The sequence below is a fragment of the Lolium rigidum genome, chromosome 1 (assembly GCF_022539505.1).
Source record: "Lolium rigidum isolate FL_2022 chromosome 1, APGP_CSIRO_Lrig_0.1, whole genome shotgun sequence".
Classification (NCBI taxonomy): Eukaryota; Viridiplantae; Streptophyta; class Magnoliopsida; order Poales; family Poaceae; genus Lolium; species Lolium rigidum.
Genome location: NC_061508.1, coordinates 67,789,297 through 67,806,752, shown reverse-complemented (window position 1 = coordinate 67,806,752; position 17,456 = coordinate 67,789,297). Strand labels below are relative to the sequence as shown.

Here is a 17,456-nt window from a genome sequence, read left to right as displayed (position 1 = left end):
CCTCATCCACACAAACATGTGAAAAAATATAATCACTACATATCCGTGGCTATAGCACAACATGGAAACTTAATGCCATCTACTAATGAGAACACCATTAATATGCGAAAAACAAATGTAGTAATATTTGTTTCTTATCCATGTTACCATCAGAACCAAAACATATTGGCACCAATCCATAACGTCTAGTAACAACAACAAAAAGTGCCTCATAAATTTCACATACTGAATTGACTTGTACCCCACCCGAATCATAGATCAACATCTTAGCAAATAAAACCGACCAACTCCATCGTAGCCATAGACCAATATGGGGGGTCATCGGAGCCGGAGAAGACCCTACGAGAAAGCATGCAAATAATACAACCAAATAGCAGTACTAGCTACCACATATTCATTAAGTATACTACATAGAAAGCATCGGACGAAGGCGGTGACCGAAGGATTGGGTGGTTGAGGGGGTTTTGCGGGAGGATGGGATGGCCAGCGTGCTCGAGAGGGAGTGAGGATATTAAGAGGTGAGGATGGATGCGGCTCTGGGTGGAGGGGTTTCAGGGAGTTAATAGCTTAAAACCACCACTTTGATGGTGAAATTTACCGTCTACCACCACTTTAGTTTTCAGGATAGAAAACCACCACATTTTGCCATGATTTTTACAGAATGCGCTAAACATGAATTGGCAACGAATTGACATTGGATCTGACTGGTGGGGCCCATTACCAAGGCTGAGGTGGCATCACATCTAGTGAATTTTCTGATGTGGACATAGGTTTCACTTTCAGGCTACATTAAAAATTTAAAATAAACATAAAATAGGAGAAGTCGGTCTCCTTCCCCAGCTCGACAACCGCCGGATAGGACGCCGCCGTCGAGGCTGCCACCGCTCCCTGCCGCTGGAATCGAGGACCGCCGCCCTCTTCTGCGATGGTCTACACCGGAATCGAGGCTCTGTTTGGCCGGCGGCACCGGAGGCGCGGCGGGGGACATGCTCGCAGCCATCTTAGTCGTTGCCTCGCCTATCGCCATGGCAGCGAGGCTAAGGGCGAGATTGAGTCGTGGACCGCCGGAGGAGAGGGAGTCGCGGGGGAGGGACGCTATTCTGGCAACACAGCGAGAGGGAGTCGCAGGTCGTGACCACCATTGCCGGGCTGCTGAGCTTCTTGAGCTCGCGGGTGACGCGCAGGAGGCGCCCCCTCGACCCCGAGGTCTTTTTCTGAGCGTGGCGTGGTCCCACATGACTGCCGGCACCATCGTCCTGTTCCTCCGTGGGAGTAGGGAGGGGGCGTGGTCAGGGCTCAGCCATAGCACGGCGGCGGGATCTGGGACAGGGAGTACGACCAGGCGACAACTCCCCGGACAGCAGTGACCACGGGTCAGCCCAAGGAGAGGCGTGGTGGCGGGATCCGCGCCCGTGGCGACCTACAACGGCCTAGCCGGAGGAGCTATGCGACGGCGCTCTGGCAGGAGGAGCTTTGCGGCGGGGGAGTCGGGGCGGGTTGGGGAAGGGGACGACCTTCCACTTTTTTTTTGTTTTTTCCAAGAATTTTAGATTTTTTGATTGAGCTGACACCTGGGACCCATTCCACGTCAGCAATTTAATGCATCGTGTTTGCCACCTCAGCCCTGACTAGTGGGCCTACTTGTCAAATTTTCTATCAATTCGCGTTCAATTCGTGTTTAGTGTGTTTTGCTAAAAACTGGGAAAAATGTGGTGGTTTTTTTGTCCCGCAAATATAAAATGGTGGTGTTTGGTAAATTTCACCATCAAAGTGGTGGTTTTATGCTCTTAACTCGGTTTCAGGAGAGATGGGAATCACACGATGGATCTGGCCCTATGGGCCCAGGCTCATTATATGGTGTGATTTACTCGCCAGGTCATATATATGTGGCATCTTCTCTCAGATAGCAATTTCCGCCGTCCATTATGTTAGCATCCAAATACAGATTATGGGCTCTATTGTATGTTTCATGCATCGCTGCTAGTTTAGGTCCGTTTGACCAACGCGGTGCGGACCATAGAGTTAGAACTCCCATGCGGCACTGAGTTTATAACTTTGCAACAAAACTAGTTTCCAAGTTCCATGGCATGCACACGAAACAAAACTGGTTTCCAAGTTCCATGGCATTGACTAACTTTTTTTCTAAAACAATCTATTAGAAGCTACCACCCACAACACTACTATGAAAACAACTACATGTAGATGCGTTATCCGTGGCGCACCAAGAAGGTGGTGCACCATGGATATATACCCGTGGTGCACTAGAAGTTGGTGCGTCATGGCTAATGAGCTACTTGTGGTGCATGTTAAAATGTGGTGCTTCACGTCTATCCTTGGGCCTGGCTGGCCAGGGTGGCCGCACTTAGCCGTGGTGCACCACATACGGGTACATCTGGTACCATGGTACCCATGGCACACCTTTACATGGTGCACCATGACTAGGTTAAAAAATCAAATTGAAAATTGGGACACCATACCGGCCCATGGCGGATGGGTGCTGGTGCGTCACCACTAAATTTTCACGGTTTGGTCCCCAACACCCCGGTAGATTGCCTTTTCAATTTTGAAAAAATAAAATAAAATGATTGAAATTTAAAAAATTAAAATCCTTTGAGATATCCATATATTACGTAATATAGTTGTTAGGAAAATTAACAAAAATAATTTTGACAAATTTCGCAAAAACATATCATTTTTCGGTAAAACAGCTCTAGATTTTGCATACGACGTCGGATGATGAAGTTTTTTTATTTTATGAAAGCTTATCTACATAAAAAGTTACATCCAGTTTCAACCACCTAATATTGTTTACCGGATTTTTAGAATCCTCGAAATCAAAAAGGAAAATAGAATTTTCCGAGCTTTTAGATTTTACTGAAAAAACATTTGAAAAAAATACTTAGCCATGGCACACTGTGAAACGAGGTGCGCCACGGGTAACCAACCTTCATCCTTCGTATCCTCCTTTCTTCTTCCCACTCTTCTTCCCTGGCTCCTGCTCTTCTTCACCCTTTTCCCCGGTGGCACCCACCTTATCCCGAGCCCTCCTCCACCTCCTTCTCTACTCTCGAGCCCTCTTGCTACCGAGCCCTCCTCCACCTGCTTGTCTCCTCACGCCGCGCCAAGCCAACTTGCTCACTCATGCCGCAAGGAGGAGGACCACCGTGGGAGACAACATATAAGTTTTGCCCTAGATAGCCATATGCCACAAGGAGGAGGCCATTCTACTACTGCTGATGTAGCTTCTCCACCAACATTAGCTGGTCCTCTGCGTGCCCACGATGCCATGGACGAGCTTCTTCGATCGCGGGAGTCAATTGCTTTTTTTTCTTTTTCTTTTTAGGGTGTTTTCTACAAAACATGGTCGAACCCCAGATCCAAATTTCTTTTTTTCTTCAAAACGCCCAACCCTTATCCGTGGCGCACCACCACATCTATTTGCACTAGCCATGGCACACCAAACCATGTGCCACGGCTACTTGTTACCAGCTGCACGCTAGCCGTGGTGCATGAATGGTGCACCGAGGGTAGCAAAATCTGGTGCGCCACATATAACATTTTCCCTAGTAGTGCAGTGTGACACAAGTGCTTTTGCGTGCACGCACGTGGATTATTTCGGAGTGTTGGGATAGATGCATGTACTCACTCCGTCTAGAAATAGGTCTTTAAACTTTTATTAGGTATGGATGTATCTATAACTAAAGTGTCTAAATACATTTGTATGTAGACAAAACTAAAATATAGAATATATTTAGATGGAGTTAATTAGTAGATAAACACGTGAAGCTAACTATTAGCATATGCATCCATCCACTTAATAATTGGTACATGCGCGCATGTACTACTCCGTAGTAGCATCGCAACCCGAATGTAATGAAGCCATAATCTTGAGCGGGAATAGTTAATTTTGGAGCCAAAATCTTGGAGCGGGAAAAGTTAATTTTGGAGCAAAATGGGCCCAAAATCAGGCGACCAAATTCTGGCCAACTAAGTCCAAACCAACAAAGCGACGGTCCACCCTCACCTACTCCTCTCCCCAACCCAGTTCCTCTCCCGATCCCCACTCCCTCCATCGCCGCCCAACTCTGGCAGATCCCGCCCAACTCCGGCGGCTACTCCCGCCGCCGACCACCGACCCGCCATCGCATACTGTTTCTGGGGACTGGAACTGCCGAACCGCAGACCCACGAGTAACCCTATACCCGCAGGAATCCGGCAAGTCGGCGCCGCCGTGTGGCTCCCTCAAGCTCTGCCCGGTCTTCCACCTCATCCCCTCACTGCGCGCGGCTGGCCATCCTCCCCCATCCCATCTCCGGCCAACCACCAACGGCCACAGATCGAAGCTGCGCTGCTGCACGCGCAAGCTCGCCGGTGAAGCCGTGGCCGCGGACGGCGAGAGGGGCTGGGATGGCGGCGGGGATGCACGGAGGATGAGCCGGTGGTTTCCTGCCCGGCTATTACTCCCGGCATCTAGCCATAGAGTCTTTTTTCCGGCGACCTCGCCCCGACCATATATGCTGCCGGCCATCACTTCGAGCTGCTACTGCCCAGTCAGGTCTCTCTCGTGTTCCTCCTTCTCCTTCATCTATTTATGCTAAATATTGTATCTTTTCTCCTATTGAGTGTATATGCAGTAGATAACATATGGATGCATCGATGAGAAGGCACTAGTTAGATGCTCAACTTTTTTATTCTGTTTGTCCATCTCTCTGTTGTTGTGGTTGCGATAATTTGGAACGCTGAACCTTTTTCTGAATTATCAAAGAACTTGATACACACGTTTTGGAGCTAGCCTTGGTAGATATAAGAAAAAGAAGGCAGAAGCTGATATCTTTGGATTAAAGCAAGAGGAACTGCTTTTCACTCATGTCCTGGTTATGCTACACTTTGTTGTTCTGTTGTTTGCATCTTGCATATTTGTAATATTTTCACTGCAAACAGAATTTCATTTAGTTTGAATCACCGTAATAGTTTGTATTTTGCAAGTTTATCTTGAAAATCAATCCATGTGTTGTGTCTTGTAACTATATCCCGTTCCTCTACTTACTGAAAAGATATGCTAAGCTTCTGCATGTCCGTTTGCAGCAGCTGCAGGGGTGAGCTGATGTCAGCCAAGTGCAGCGGCGCTCTCTTGCCAACAACAACGACCATCGCCGCCAACGCTACCCCGTGTGCCCTCCTGCTCGGTCCTTCCTGCCACCTGGACCGAGAGGGCACCCCTGCTCTGGCCTAGTTGGAGGACGGCGCAAGGCTGCTGCTCCTCCATGTATTCGTTGACATGCTTCTTTCATTCGGAGGTATAAATCCATCATGTCAAGTGTATAAATCCCTCATGTCAGGTGTTTTTATTTTGTTGTATTCAAGTGTTGTTTTGGCAACGCACCTATTGGATAATATATTGATGGAATAGTTAGTAAGGCAACTTACTAGGGTGTCGGTGGTACTACTTGTATTTTCTTTCAATTTGAAGCTTTCCCTTCGAGATTCAGTTATAAGAGGAAATCATAATCATCCAAATAATGGTACATGATGCACCAAATTTCTGCTTTATAAAAGATATACCAGGTTATATTCTGAATATTGCTACTTGCACATGTTGTACCAGGTTGTTTCTTGAAAAAAGATGTACATGGTTGTGGCTTCACAAACTAAAATGATGTCTCAAGGATAGCACTAGCTGCATAGAAAAATTGGTAATTATGCAACAATAGGAATGATTTGATTCAAATGACATATATGAGGAATTGCGCATCTCAAGTGCTGTTTTTTTAGGATATCACTTTTTCAAATTTGCCATTGTTAGGGAATCAGGTGCATTATTTGTTGATTGTACTAGAGCAAGACTCTGGAAATTGTTTGCGTTCAATAAGAAGTTTCAACTATTGCATTTTTATCTTTCTGAAACATAAATCTTCAAGAGAAGCATCACAGAAACATAAATCTTCTATTTGTTGATTGTACTAGAGCAGGACTCTGGAAATTGTTTGCGTTCAACACGAATTTTCAAATATTGCATTTTTGTCTTTCCGAACTGGGCATGAAAAATAACATGTTGTACAGATTTTTTTAATTTACCTGAAAATTCTGAATGAAAAAACATTCAGAATGTCAAGCTTATACTTTTCATGTACTGATCTGTAGCAGTTATTTGATCGTGTTGATCTGTACCTAATGATTTGTTTTTTTCCAGTGAACCCTTGGTTGCTCTGCCTATAAATATGAAGAGGGGTAAAGCTTACTGCGTGCGGGGATGCCTGCCATGGATGTATGCTCTGCCTTTTCTGTCGCACTTGCTTGGCCATGAATTCTTGCTCAAACGGTCGCACCTGTTGGCACTGATTTTTCTCATTGCTCACATCGCCCAGGTGTGCCGCCGTGGTGGCAAGGATGCCAACTTGCTGCTGCTCCTTGCCTCTGTAGAGCTGCTGCGCACAGACACCATCCGCATTGAAGGTCTCCCCAAGCTCCTGACCCCCCTACCGCCCCAACGTGCCACAACTCCAACACGTTGTTGCTGATGTTGACCTTCCCAACCCGTCGCTGCAGGCAGTGAGGCATCACTCTCCCTCCTACATTCACTCTTGCTGATAAATGTGTTTCTTTTACCCAGCTGGTTGAACGTGTACGTGCTGCAAAGCGTGTCATGTATGGATGCACATCCCATGTTGGTGTCCATGCATAAAAAGGGACTGTTGCTGTAGGTGTTATGCTTAATTTGCGGTAGTTTATCTATCTAAAAAAATAAGTATTGGGTGTGCAATTCAGTAGTATTAAATGTTGTAGGTAATAATCTTAGATTGCTCGATTATTGGCAGTAACTAATTAATGTCCCAATGATCCACACTCACAACATTCAGACTGCTCGATTAGCAACAACTAGGTAATGTTTTATATAATAATAATAATAATAATGTTGAGTGTGTGGTTTTGGTAGCCTCAAGTAAATTCATCTCTGGGGTGGCTAATTGGGACTGTTGCAGCAGCTTAGGTGTATTCGATGTATAAACGATAGCTTTGTTTATCTAGTAAAGGGGCATCCTAATGTTGTGGATTATCTTAGATTTCTTAGTTAATAGCAAAAGTTAAATTAATGTCCTTGCGTCGTGAATAAATCTACACTCAAATATGTTTTAACTAGGTTGAGTGTGAATAAATCTAGCACTGAAATATATCTAATTCTTTTCATAAATATAAATGGGACTATTGTGAATTTACCTTTTTGCAGCAGCCAAGGAAGAATGATTGGTTTTGGTACACTCAAGTTCATCCATCACATTTGGTACATAAAGAGGGCTCTTGCTTCTTAGGTGTATGCAAAATTAACAATATACTAAACTAGGAGTCGCAAGATTCAGGATACTAATTCCTCAATCAGCAGCTACATTAATGTCCTGGAATACTTGTGAATAAATCTACACTGCAAATGAAGATGTTTTTAGTTTGACCCAAATCATATCAGTTCAACCGCATGGTCATGGCATTAGCGCTAGTATTTCTAGATACATTAAACACTCTGAGTATATGCTCTAATTGTTCTCTTCATTTATCACTGCAGAGTTTCTTGCTAAATTTGGAGGGTGCCTTAGAGCTGAAAAATGGGTGGCTGGTTCAGGAGCCGACAAAGGAGGCCCAGCCGCTGGTGCTCTCCTACAATGGGCTGCTTCTGCTGAACGCTGCCACGCGTTGGTGAGCCTCGCATCCTCTAGGACCCATCTGGTTCCCTTTCGCTGCTTATTGAAGCTGTGACTCTTCTTTTTTCTGTTTTGCAAAAAGTAAACCATAGCTAGCTTACTTACGTTCTCCCTTGAAGGTGCAAGGTTGGGTTCAGTGGTGCTAGAACCCAAGGCAAGGTTGGGAGCAGCGATGCCGCCATACAGGAATGTCCAGGAGGTCGCCTGGTCCAGTACGATGACTTCCTCCTCCATGCGGCGTGGGTCCAGGGTGATGACTTCCTCATCCACACTGCCTGGGACAAGAACAATGAGTAGGTGCCTCCCACTGCCTTCCACTTATTGATTAATTATTCCGTGCCTGTTGTGCAATGCTATCATTTGGTAGTTGTGGATTTACTTTGTTGCTTGCAGACAAGGTTCTTGAGCCGTATGCGCTTGGTTTTCTTTTCCTCAACAAGGTCATTCATCTATTTTGGTGAATAAATGGGACTGTTGCGTGCTTAGATGAATGTGCTAAATTGACTATCAAGTATATATAGTAAACAAGGACCCGGATACTAATTATGGACTTGTAATGGCCTAGATAATAAGCTTAGATTGCTCAATTATTGGCAGCAACTACATTAGTGTCCCCGTGCTGTGAATAAATTTACACTGCATGCTTATTTTCAAAGGCAGCAGCACTAGTATTTCTAGATGCATTAACACTTTGAGTATTCTTTTCTAATTATTCTCTTCATTAACGATCAGTCGATCACATAATTTCTTATCCTCACTTGTCCTGTACTTGGAGGGTGCCTTAGGGCTGAAAGAGGTGTGGGCAGTGGGCTTAGGTTGACCTCCTCCACTTGGACGTCGAGGACAAGCACGACTTTGAGGTGCCTCCTAATGCCTTCTGTGAAAAAAATATGTATTTGTTCGGTAGACGCTCCTGGAAATATGCTAGGTTTCTTGAAAGTGACTCCTAATAAAATGATTCTGATATCAGCATGCATAGTGACTAGATGCACTGACATGTGCTTGTTGTCCTATTGGATCATGTTTCTCTACTTCATTATTCTGCATGTCGATCAGTTTTCTTGTGGAACGTGGCAGGTATCGCTCGCAATGAAAATCAATCTCGAAATTTTGTAGAATTAACCCTGATTAGTATGGTTGAATCTGCGACTAAGTAACTTTACAAACTGCTACCATTGGCTGGATATTAAGGAATATGTTGACATGCTTGGTGGTCTTCTTTTCCCTTAATTATTGTTGTGACTATTTTCTTAGGTTGTAATCTCATCATGTCTGTAATTGCAAACTTTTTTTATTACTCTATATGTATGGTGTTATCTGCATGTGCAACTGTCAAACTATTTTCTTGTTGAACATATATTGATTAGAACTATGACGTATTTTTCGTCTTATTTCAAATTCATATGCAGAAATCTGCAGCAACCTTGCCTGGTGCCGGAGGCTGGCGGCGAAGAACAAGGATGCGCGGGGAGGAGGGAAGCCGCGGGAAATGGCAGCAGGGAGGCACAAAAGAAGAACCGTGCACCACCTGCCTAAGCTGCAGTTGTTGCTGGGTCCACGTCCATGAGCTGCTGCCACTCTGCGACCTGTGAGGTCTCTCTTCTCCTCCTTTCATGTATTTTCCCCCTAAAGTTTGCATCTTTTTTTCCCATTGATGAAATCTGCACATAGAAAACACACATGTTTGGGTATGAATATAAGAAAGAGGTCTCTTATTTCTGCAATGCGACCTCTAGTTTTTGTATTTGCTAAGTGCAGCGATGCATTAGTATTTACCTATTTATTTAGTCTAGTGGTGTTGTATGCTATTCTATTTGTAGACGTCAGTACACGTTATCCATGATTATTTGGCACTATAGGTCTGTAAGTAATTAAGGTATGACAAGCTATATTTAATTCGATTTTATTGGTGTATGTATTTGCAAAGGTGAATAACAGTCACTTGTTGTATTAGCAGGCGTTGTACTATGCTGGTCATGAGTTTAAGCTAAGAATCTGTAGTAAAAACCCGACCTTTCTCGCTCTAATCACTATTAAGTTTCTGGTTGGTGATAGTTTATCCTTTGGTTCAGAGAATTTAGCTTGTGTGTAAACTGGTTTGAGCTTCTGAGTGTTTAGGTTCCATTCTCTTATTGGTAATGTGAGTTTTGCAATTAGATAGGGACTAAGCGGAGAAAAAGGGTGAGAGGGGGAAGGAGTGCACTGTAGAGTTGCTGGCGATGGGGAGCTGTTAGCTGCCTTGCGAGCTAATGTCTGCCGGTTACTTGTTCTGGCTGGTCGCTCAAGAGTCAGAACATGACTAGGTCAGGGACGAGGTGGAGGAGTGAGAACACAAGAGGGGGTGGAAGTAGTTATATCAATGCTTACCTTGGTCTGGCCGTACCTGATTTAAGGCCAATACGTGTTGGAAAGGTATCGCTTATTCATTTAAATGGTTTGTTTACCAAAACCTCGCCAGTGCGTCTCGAATGTATCTGTGCTCCAGGTGAGGTATCCGTGATGTGGAGGTTTTGCCCATGTGTATCCGTGTTGGCGTGCTGCGGAGGTTTTACCAATACCAACATAGTATCAGGGAAGAACCTGTATCAGGTACGATATATTGGACGTGGACACAAGCTCCAGACCAGGTATCCATGTTGTGGAGGTTTTGCCTAGGTGTATGCTACTTCTCGAATCATATAAGTGTATATATCCTGGTTGATTGCTTTCGTCTTGAGAGTGCTCTTCTTATAGATCTGCTTTGGACTAGATCCAGCATTCCAGATCCGTGGATCACCAAACCTGGGAGTAACTAGCCAGACCTGTTGCTTGTTTACTTTTGCACTTGCTTTGACCTAGTGGGAGTAACACCTTAGGGTTGACTTTTAATCATATATCATGTTATAAGCTCAAATTTTATGTGCATTCATTTCTAGTAAATATATGCAGGCATTATATGCAACCTCTAGAGTCTGAGCCTTCTGATGCGGAAATTGGACCGAAGTGGCACCGCAACCAGATACTGCAACTGTGTTTTTTTGCTCTGCATGTTTGTAGATGTATGAATGTGGTTGCAGATATTCTGACATATATTATCTGTAATATTATATACATTGATCCATATTATTTGTAGTGTAATTTGAAGAAACCAAATCTCTATTTTCCTTTTGGGAAGATGGTCCTTGTGCTCGCTGTAGCTATTCGACCACATGATAATGAACTATGACATGCTAGTGGAGCCTTTGGTTGTCTAAGAAATCTTATTTAGCTTGTAGCATGTTGACTGTTCATGTTTTTTGGCAGATTTTTCCTATGTACAGTTTATAAGGCCTTGTAGGGCATTTCCTTTAATCTTGTTTTCCTGTCTGCAGCCTAACAAGTGGCATTGCTGTTTGGTGCTCCTATGTCAGATGCTTCTCTTATATAGCCTGTTGGAGTTCTAGAGGCACCTTTTCCTTTTCTATTATCTTGCAATCTGTTGAGAGATTAATTAGGAGTTTGATAACAATGCACATGACTGGTTTCGATGGTCGAGGTGATGGATTGATGGTCAAGCGTGGGGCGATTCAAGGCCCTCATGGAACATGTGAACCTGGATCACTGAGGCCGCGAGTGTGTCTGACTTGTACTAGGACATCCTTGACCAGCAAGTTTTTTGTTCTGCTGCCGCATCACCATTGCCCGTGATATCATTCGGCCAGTGAGCTGGGCTGTCTTTGTTTTCATGTGAAAACTCGTACCAGTTGGTTGTAACTACGCTGCTGTGAAGTGAATGCATAGGCGGGTGATGATTAAGAAAATGGTTTGTCATGTCTATAATTTACAAGTGATGAAATTTCTTAATGATCTTCTTGTCACCTAGGCATTTTGGTATGCATGTATCTACTTTGACGCTTGGACTAGCAAGTGCTTTTCCACTTCATTTCGTTTCAACTATTCATTATTTTGCTGTGTGGTCGGAACGTCCAGAAATAAATCAAAATTTCTACCAAATTTATGCTTGCCCGATTAGCTTCACTGAAGAAAGAATGGGTGTGTAACTATGCTAGCAAGGGAGTATTGGTCGATTTATTTTGAGGAGTATAGCTTTTATGTGGGTTTCGTCCTTGGAGCGGTGAAGCTAGCGGCGAGTCGAGCGAGGGGAATGCCCCCGGTGTAGACATGCCTGCAACTTAATGCTTACGTATAATTTCGGTTTTGCTAATCCTTAGTTGCATAAATTTTCTCATGGCTAAACTCAATTCTGAAAACTACGATTTAATTCAGACTTGTCTGCATGCTTCCGACAAGTTTACATTAATAAATCATACGCAATTCTCCAGATGTACCACTTGATAGCACGCTATAATTTCTGGAAACCAGAGGTCGAGTAGCTAGGAACACCTTATTTCATTGCGGTACTAGGAAAAATCAATCCACACGCTTATATTTCCGGACCACATATTACTAGATTTAATCAATTGGACTGGGGTACCACACCGCCACCTCGTATACCCTCAAGTCATTAAGTAGGACTTGATAGTCTACTGGATGTTTTGATTCCGGCTAGTACTACTATGCAGCTCCTAGGAAAAAGTACCTCATATGCTTAGTTTCCCGTGCGCTACCTTCCTAGATTTATTCGATTGCATTTGGAGATCGCGCTGCTGCCTCGTATGCCATCAAGTCATTCAGTAGGACTTCCTAGTTTACTGAAAGTTTTGATTCAGCAAAACCAAGCGCCATGTCACCGATCCGTGGGTATCTGGACTATCCATCCTCACATCCAACTACCAACTTATCTTCTCTCCTTCAGTCTCACTCCCTCTATATACACAAGCCTACCAACACCCACCGCGTGCGGGGTGCGCGTGCGACTTAGACTTTGACTCTTGCTCGGAGAGGAGAGGAGAGCGGGCGCCATGGCCGGGCGAAGATGTCCTCACCGTTGGCTCGGGCTCGGCCAACCGGGGTGGTGTGTGGTCGCTCGCCGGTGAAGGCGTGGCCACGGATGGCAGGAGGAGCGCGTCTTCGCGCTATGATGGAGTCGGGAGGCACGGAGGATGAGCCGGTGGTTGCCTGCCCCGGCTGTTGCTGTCGGCATCTAGCCAGACCTTCTACCAGCGTCTTCTTCCGGCAACCTCGCCTCGACCATATGCTGCCGGCCACCACTTCGAGCTGCTGCTTCTCAGTGAGGTATGTCTTGTGTTCCTCCTTCTGCTACTGAATTCTTGTGTTCTAGCTCAAAAAAATGTAATAAGGATCTATCACCAATGATCTAAAAAAATTACGGGATGGTACTGACCTGCACCATTTGTGCTTCAGCCTATATTTCGAGAAAAAGGAACTGACATGACCAGAAATGAAACTTAGTAAGAGGAGTTTCTGAACTTCCGAAGAAGCCTCACATTCTAGATGTGTCAAGTCTCTGCAATGTGCGATATCTCCATTACCCATACTTCAATTAGTTCGTAAAATATATTTCCATATGAATTAGTTCGTAAAATATACTCCGTGGTAGCATTCACATTACATCAGACTCCGTGGTAGCATTTACATGGTCCGAGGAGTACATCAGATTGCACCTCTACTCTACAGTCTGCACTCTGCTTTTTCAGGCATAAAACGCCTCGTGGAGCGTCGGCGGAGCCTTCCGGAACACACTACTTCCGCCAGATCGATTGGGACAAGCACCGACAGATCATCATCTTGGCGATAGAAGGAATCCTAGGACCGCCGTCATTATTCGCGAGACTAACAGACCCCCACGCCACCAGTCACCTCCATGCCCGAGTGACATGAGAGGAAGGAGACAGTCCAAGCACAACGCTGCAGGTACCGGTGATCCGAGGAGCCACCAGAACCACACCATAATTTACAAATACTAGGTACCATTGGAGCTTTCATTATTTCTTCTTCACTAATTCCTTAGCTTCAATTCTCTCTTGCTCCAACTTCACAAACACGCTGCCATCGTAGATTGCCCTGACAGTCTCCTTGTGAAGATATCCCTCTTTGTCTTTGCAGAGTGAGTAGATAAGTTTCCATTCTCCGAAGGCACCCACCCTGTCATGTTTTTTTGGCCAAAAATTGAGATCATACGAGAAATTCTTGTATTTACATTATTCTTGTCCAGATAGAGTAAATCTTACCGTCCTTTTAAATCTTTGGGCTCCCTGTTTGATTGAAGCAACTCATCCAGCTCTTTGCTTGTTAGGGCATCGGGCCTAGTGTGGGCATGCTTCTTGAATATCTCCTCAAACTTCTTGAAGATATCCCTCCTTGTCTTTGCAGAGTGAGTAGATAAGTTTCCATTCTCCGAAGGCACCCACCCTGCCATGTTTTTTTGGCCAAAAATTGAGATCACACGAGAAATTCTTGTATTTACATTATTCCTTGTCCAGATAGAGTAAATCTTACCGTCCTTTTAAATCTTTGGGCTCCCTGTTTGATTGAAGCAACTCATCCAGCTCTTTGGGCTCCCTGTTCTATCATTTTGTTCCTTCTCGAATAACTTACCATTGCAAAGTGTGATTCAACAATTTTAGGAATTTCACAAGCATAATTGGAACATTTTATAGTGACACCACCACATAGAATTATACATTAATCTCATCTGTTTCGCATATGGAAGTAGTGTGTTATTGAGTGTGCATTACTATTACATCACCGAGCTAACACAAAAGTACCAGATGTTTAATAGCCTTGCAATCCATGCCATAAATGTGAAAGCATTGTGCTGGTTCCTTTTAGGATTTCATGAGTTGTGACTGGCATCCATGTATTCCCCCTCCCCCTATCTCTCTATATATACATACATATCTCCCTCCCTCCACATCTCTATCTCTCTCACTCACTCTCTGTCTTCCCCTCTCTCGCTCTATTTCTTTACCTCTCCCTCCCTCGCTCTCTATCTCCACCTCTCTCTTGCTCTCTTCCTTCCGCTCTCCCTCTCCCTCTGTGTCACCTCCGACCTCTCCCTCATTATCTCCCTCTCTCTATCTCTATCTATATCTCTCTCTTGTTGCGGACTTTTTGATCCTAGGATCCATGGAGTCTAGAATTTTTTGAGTTAGATATTTTGCAGTTTTAAAATATTTGAAAACAAATACTCTATGGACTCATAGATTTGCCCTAAGTATACATTTTAATATCAATAATAAATAATTTCTACTTTCTTCTATAAGGAAAAAATGAGAATATATTTTCGAACGTACGAAATAACAACTTAGTAATAGAACAATTATAAACCCTCATATTTGTCGATGTTGTATAGACCCCAAATTAAAATATATGCCATTGAAATATATAATTATGTAGAAATCATATACGTGTAAATGTGGAGAACACTTTATACGAGTTTTTAAATATCTGGATGTATTTTGTTAGGAAAAGGAGCTCCATGGGAGCTACAATTCATCTCTCTCTCTCTCTCTGTGTGTCTCTCTCTCTCTGTGTGTGTATTACTTACTAAGTAATTGGATGACTTTTTAATGCATATAATATGTCTTTTCTAATAAATAAACTGCTATATTTTCTTGAAAACCATGTTACATTAGGCCTAGACATCGTTTTTGAGACCTGTATTAATTGGACAGCTATTATGATTTGAATAAATTGGTAAATATTTATAGAACTAAGGAATTGAATTTATAACAACCTCGACTATGATATTTTTAATTTCCCAATCTCAAGACTTTTTTTATATTTTGGTATTCTAAGTTAGAGAGGTTTTGGGAACATAGGTGGGGAACTTCAGTAGTATCTATACCTTCCATGGGTATCGTAAGCATCTGTATCACTCCCATGCTTGCCCTTCTGGATATTCTTTATATAGATGGGGAACTTGAAGGCTGGAGCCTGCACATTATCCTGCATCAATAAAACAAGAGTTAATAGTGGAAAACTCAGGTCGGTCATCACCTCTTAACACCTGAGTTAACAATCAAAACCTCATCTCGAGTCACTGGAAGTTATTATTTGTTGTAAAACATAAACTGGTCGACAAAAAATATGCCTCACACTCTTCTAATTTGTTAAGTTTTGAATGATTCAAACAGAAGGGACTCTCTAATTTGATGGATCATACTACAAGCTAGAGTAGTTCAAAGTTCAAACGTATCTCTCCATCATCCACACACAGAGATGAGGGAGCGAAAGTAAGGTTGGTTGTGCGTGCGTGCATACCGGGACGGTCTTGGGCCCGACGAAGCTGTTGATGAAGACGGCGCCGAGGGCAGACACCGCGACTCCGCACCCGATCGCGCGTAACCCTGCCAAGAAGCAGCTCCACCATCAGGCAAACGTTTTGGCGCGGGGGAAGCGCAGAGAGCTAGGAAACTGTTGGCAAATTAATCGGCATGGCGCGGGTGACTGACTCACCCTCGTAGGTCTCCGAGGGGTAGATGATGCCGTCCTTGTTCCGGTCGAAGAAGGCGGCGTGCTGCTGCAGCGGCGTCAGCTCGGAGTTGTACACGTCCGCCATGGACGGCTCCTCCTTCAACTTGGCCCCTGAGCGCAGAACCACCGCCGTGAGCGCCGAACAGAGCGTAAAACAGAGACATGAACGGCGGAAGCTAGCCGGCCGGATGGAATTCTAGCACTACTTCAATGTCAGTGGCAAATATAAGTGAAGTTAGTTACCTGCTGTGTCCACCGATTTGGAGGCCATGCGTGGTTCCGGCGATCGATGGTCGATGGAGAGGGGAATAGTTGAACGGAGAAATGTCAGATACGCAGTTGCGAATTGCGATCGACGGCTAGGTTACGGGTGGTATAGTGATACCCGGCGCATTCGCATTCGTGGGGTATATATATGCTCGCGCTGGTAGATAACGTGCGCGCGCGGGTCAGTGCGAGACGAACATGCACAGCTTGCGCCTTTTTAGTTTCCTTTCGTATTCTTTGATTCGGAAGTTTGGCGACCTGACCCTCGACGCCAATACACTAGCCACATATATGGAGCCTTCAGCCAAGACCAAGCTCCATGGACGTAAAAGGGGTTAACACCATCGACAAGTACCCACTGAATATCCTGTCAAAACAGAAGTGTCTACTGCATGCTATGGTTTTGCAGTATCAATATGTTTCTTTCATAACCAAAATGGTTTTGCATCTCATTACTTTTCACTTTTATTTTCTCCCCTATGTAAGCCTTGAAGCCAGAATCAAAAGCTACATACCCTTTTTGTATAACATGCAAAGCTCGCATTGTTTATTTTTTTCATGCAAAAAAGTTACATCAGCTTGTATGTCTTGAACAATATACTCACTCCATTCCAATGAAGAAGACGTATGTGTTTTAAGTTTTATCTTCGGGCAAGAATTAGTCTAAATATATAAATATTATTGGTATAACATCCTTATTATTAGAAAGTGTATTTTGAATATGATTAAAATATTGTAGCTCAATTCTTTCGGTCAAAGTTTGATTTGAAATGTCTGCGCGCCTTAGGAATGGAGGTAATTTGTACATGTCGGAAATTACAGATGCAAGTGAGTCAATATCAGGGTACCCTCTTTAGTGAAATTTCTTTAGCTAACTTGTTAAAAATAATGATGTCATGAGAAAAGATAGTTCAATTTTCAAAACTAAAGAGGTACAGCTTACTCTTGTGTTAACCTACGACACACGCATGGACCCTGCTATATCTCCTTTCCGATTTAGCCCACCAGCGCCGAGAAGCCTTGACGTGCACGATCCATGGATCCGATCGCGCTCAACCAAAGTCATACACGAGCCTCCAGCACGTGCGTACGTACGTGTCCACTGTCCACGGGCAGATCGCCGATTTGCTACAGCAGTGT

General features: G+C 44.0%; 1 protein-coding gene and 2 long non-coding RNA genes across 4 annotated transcripts; 2 read left to right on the top strand and 1 right to left on the bottom strand.

Moving 5' to 3' along the window:
* Positions 1–5,127: 5,127 nt before the first annotated feature.
* LOC124675058 lies at positions 5,128–6,548 on the top strand. The gene is made up of 3 exons (XR_006993153.1): positions 5,128–5,297; positions 6,191–6,265; positions 6,366–6,548. It is a non-coding gene; the product is annotated as an uncharacterized LOC124675058 (long non-coding RNA).
* A 982-nt stretch (positions 6,549–7,530) lies between these two features.
* Positions 7,531–10,891, top strand: LOC124675047. 2 transcript variants are annotated; one of them, XR_006993150.1, is made up of 5 exons: positions 7,531–7,686; positions 7,811–7,984; positions 8,477–8,551; positions 9,101–9,284; positions 10,620–10,891. It is a non-coding gene; the product is annotated as an uncharacterized LOC124675047 (long non-coding RNA). The 2 variants fall into 2 exon arrangements; XR_006993151.1 differs by having other exon boundaries at positions 8,467–8,551.
* Positions 10,892–13,512: 2,621 nt separating this feature from the next.
* On the bottom strand, positions 13,513–16,468 carry LOC124675037 (probable peroxygenase 5). The gene is made up of 6 exons (XM_047211102.1): positions 16,293–16,468; positions 16,032–16,160; positions 15,837–15,922; positions 15,421–15,521; positions 13,802–13,927; positions 13,513–13,715 (listed from the first exon to the last, which is right to left on the bottom strand). Exons 1-6 carry the CDS (start codon positions 16,318–16,320, stop codon positions 13,556–13,558), a joined length of 630 nt encoding a protein of 209 aa, XP_047067058.1. The 5' UTR covers positions 16,321–16,468; the 3' UTR covers positions 13,513–13,555.
* Positions 16,469–17,456: the final 988 nt, after the last annotated feature.

Bases quoted from the DNA above. Each gene is read 5' to 3' on its own strand.
- LOC124675037 (XM_047211102.1), bottom strand. From the start codon at position 16,320: ATGGCCTCCAAATCGGTGGACACAGCAG. The intron at 15,923-16,031 runs GTGAGTCAGTCA...GCTTCTTGGCAG, and splicing joins CCCCTCGGAGACCTACGAGG to GGTTACGCGCGATCGGGTGC. The intron at 13,716-13,801 runs GTAAGATTTACT...AAAACATGACAG, and splicing joins CCCAAAGATTTAAAAGGACG to GGTGGGTGCCTTCGGAGAAT.